The sequence below is a fragment of the Gavialis gangeticus genome, unplaced genomic scaffold (assembly GCF_001723915.1).
Source record: "Gavialis gangeticus isolate Ggan-Ray unplaced genomic scaffold, GavGan_comp1, whole genome shotgun sequence".
NCBI classification, from domain to species: Eukaryota; Metazoa; Chordata; order Crocodylia; family Gavialidae; genus Gavialis; species Gavialis gangeticus.
Window position 1 is genome coordinate 19616472 of NW_017729033.1, and position 3549 is coordinate 19620020.

The 3549-nt window shown below is 41.6% G+C and overlaps 1 protein-coding gene across 3 annotated transcripts in view; it reads right to left on the reverse strand.

Annotated features, from left to right (window-relative positions):
• The window catches only part of POLN (DNA polymerase nu), a 315827-nt gene that overhangs the window by 124258 nt on the left and 188020 nt on the right, over nt 1-3549 (reverse strand). For all 3 annotated transcript variants that reach the window (XM_019526104.1, XM_019526103.1, XM_019526102.1), the window contains one exon: nt 1546-1628. In XM_019526104.1, coding sequence (XP_019381649.1) covers nt 1546-1628 — 83 coding nt within the window. The remainder of the gene's footprint in view (nt 1-1545; nt 1629-3549) is intronic.

Below are 3549 nucleotides of genomic sequence, written 5' to 3' on the forward strand. Positions count from 1 at the left end.
GGCCTGTGATAAAATTGATACACTCACAGTGCTCAGCTGGCATGTAACAACTTTGTGGTATGGAGCATGGGCAGCTGGGTTTCAGTGCATGGGGGGCTTCAAAAAGAGTGCTGCTGAAGCAGTTTCCTTGGGCTTCCTGCCACAGACTTTAAATCAATCCCATGACCAGAAGCTCTAACCAGGCTGCTTGGTACGGGAGATCAAAGGTCCCAATGAGCCCTTTGGCTCCCTTCCCCCAGCTAGAAGCCTCTGATCCCATGCAGCCAGCAGCTTGGCCACAGCTATGAGGTGCATGGTTGACAGTCAGCTGCTGCATGGCCTTGGCCGAAACAGGCCTGGGTCTAGCTTGAGACTGTTCCTGGATGCCCAGCTGCCCATGCCCCACACAGTGAAGTACTGTCTGCAGGTGTGGAGTGGAGCTCCTAGCTGCTGCTTTAATGGGCACCCCAGGAACTTAAAGAATTGGGCTTGGTTATCAGCTCCGGCCTCCGGATTGCACTGGGGACTTGAACTGCCCTCAGGGCTGGGACCGACAGTCAGCTGATGGCTGGCCTGGCCCCAAATAGCACTGGGGCCCATTCAAGTCCCAAATAGGGTCCCAGTGCTCAGCTGACAGCCATATTCGATCTGCAGGCACTGCTTTTTCAATTTGCCTGTGCAGGGGCAGTGGATCCTTCTATACTGGAAAGTAGTAAAATTGGGAATTTATACACATTTGTCTGCTCCAACATGCCAGAAATCCAGCGGATTGAAGCAGACTCAATTAATCAAGTCTGCTCTGCATGTGAGCTGACATGCACTGCACTGTGTCACGTGCAGTTGTGTAAGTGGCAAAATGCTTATCAGCACGCAGAAAATGGCATCAGTGTGCTTTTGAACTAAAACATCTTCTTTGAGTTTTAGTTCAAAAGCACGCTGCAACCATTTTCTCAGTGCTGACACACATATTACCATTTATACAAGTGCATGCTCTGCAGTGCCAGGTGCTTTTAAAAATGCGTGTCCAAGCAAGTGTACAAATAAATGCCCAATGCGATTGTAGTCTGATCCCTAATTGTGCAAACGTGGCTCCCACCATGTGTGTGTGGCATGACAGGACAAACAATTATTAGAATTGGGGATCTGATCCTATTGCACCATTAAATGAATGTGCCAGGGACCATAGAACAATATATGAGACTAAATTCTGTTCCATAGTAGCCACTTTGCCCACCTCTAGCAGCTCTCTATCACCAGAATACAGAAAATATTCTACATGGAAGTCTACTAATTTCATGTGGGTAAAAAGAGTGATGCTTCAATCATGCAAGTACACACCCATAACTACTCTCTCTCTCACTCCCACGTGTGTCCAAACCCTAGATAAAAATCAATATATCAGTTTAAGTAGAATATTTTTTGCTAGTCAAGAAAAATTAAAATCATTCTAAGACTATTTTGTTCACTTCAGGAAGTCAGTGCACTGGCTAGTTGTTAAAAATCAAAGCATTAACTCAGATTTCTTACAACTCTAGTTAATCTAGTTTCTTGTATATAATTTCCTACCTGCTCCATAAATCACAGAATAGACAATGCGCTTTGTCTGCTCTCGATCTGCATGTTTTACTTGTTTACTTGGAATCCCCTTCCTAAGCAAAAAGACAATATACTTTTAGTTTTGTATTTCTAGTTAACAGAAACAGAGGTAAATAGTTAATGCAAATATATATTTCTATCATCATAAAAGTTATGCTCTAAAGTAAAAAAAATCTAATAAATACAGATATGAAAACAAACAAACAAACAAACAAACATATAAAACAGAAGTTCCTGGGATGTGAATAAACAGCTTTTTTTCTTCTTGTTGTATTGTACAAAGTTTGACAGGGAGATGAATCAAATTAAGCTTGGCCTTTTACCTCCCTTCTTCATCACGCTCTTGTTTGGAAAAATACCTGCTTTTAAACCACTAGAGCATCATTACAGATGGGTAAATTGATTGAGATAAATCCAGAAGAAACTTTACTTACTTTTACAAAAATTGACATGCTGCAAGATAAATAATCCACATCCATCTATCTGATCTAGATATAAACTCTATCCATGTGTGTGCACGTGTGTGTACATATTATTTATTTCAGACTGTATGTGTACATAATGTGCATTCTCTCTCTCACACATACACAGCACCACTGCTTTATATTATTCATCCCGTGTCTACATTCATTCTATTCTTGGAGACCGTCAGGCAGGAATCTAACCCAAGTAGGAAAATGTTAACAGTTTACTGATATGAAGACTGCAGAGTCTGCCAAAAAAAGCATTCAACCCAGAGCATTCAACTCTAGAACAATGTTTGGTAAAACAACGTACTGAATCTCTGCACCTGCCTTACTGACGTCCAAAACGGGGATGTTTTCAAAGAAAGAGCAGTAGCTGCTCGACTCCTAGTTTAGCTGGGGATTCCATCTAGTTAATTTGTAACAATAAATCTAATACCAATATCCATTAATTATAAAAACAGTCTTGTGGAAGTTCTGAAGGGTTTGATCATCTTTCAGTTAAAAGGCAGGGTGTGCAAACATTGAGGGTGTGCAATCTGTCCACTCCTTCCCTAATATAGTATATACTGTATACTATAATATAGTATATAGTAATATAGTATATACTGCCATGGGGCAGTATACCAGATGCAGGGGTCTGCCTCTTAACAAGCAGCAGTGTCTATCTTTTCTGACCACCCATGATGCTGCAAAGGCCCATGGGTGGGACACATGTTAATAATGCCCTTTGGCATCCTTACTAAGGCTGACTGAAAAGTAGGTTCCAAATTGGAGATTTTTTTGAAGGTTTATTGATCTTAATTGAACCAGAATTTGTTGTTGTAGTTGTTATTTCAGGTGGCCTGGACGTTCCTTGGACACTGCAGCTGCTGCTAACAATAGTATGACATTGACAAAAATGTTAATTACACCGAGCAGCTTCAGGGTCAGAAACTATGTGCTGCCAGACCACCAGGGGCTGACAAGGGAAAATAGCAACGGTATGCTTGCTATGTATCCCCAGTCAATAGAGGGTGTGACAGGTGTGGAGTCCTGTGTAGCAATACAGAGCACTAAGACCTTGGTCACTATTCTGAATTTGAAGGAGCATATGAAGATGCTGACCGTCTTAAAGCAAGGACTGGATACCCAGCCTTCTTTGGGATGAGGAAGTTAGTGTTGGAAAAAAAATCTTCCCTTCATTGGAATGGAATGGGACCAATGTATTGCTGAGAGGCAGAAAGGCTTCTATTTCCTGGTGTAACAGTGTTTCATGAAAGGGACAACTAGAAAGAGATGGGAAAGGGAAGACAGGGTGTCAGACTAGAATGGAACTATATCAAATAATCTACTGAGGCCGTCTCCATGACCTGTGGTGCAACTTCCAACTAAACCATTAAACCAATTGTTTGTTCACAAACACAAGGAGGGAAGCAAGTAATTTTTTACAGTAAAACTGCCCCCCCCCTTTTTTAAGGACTCCACTATATGCTGATAAATAAGTGCCAGATGATGTTCTCTGTTTAGA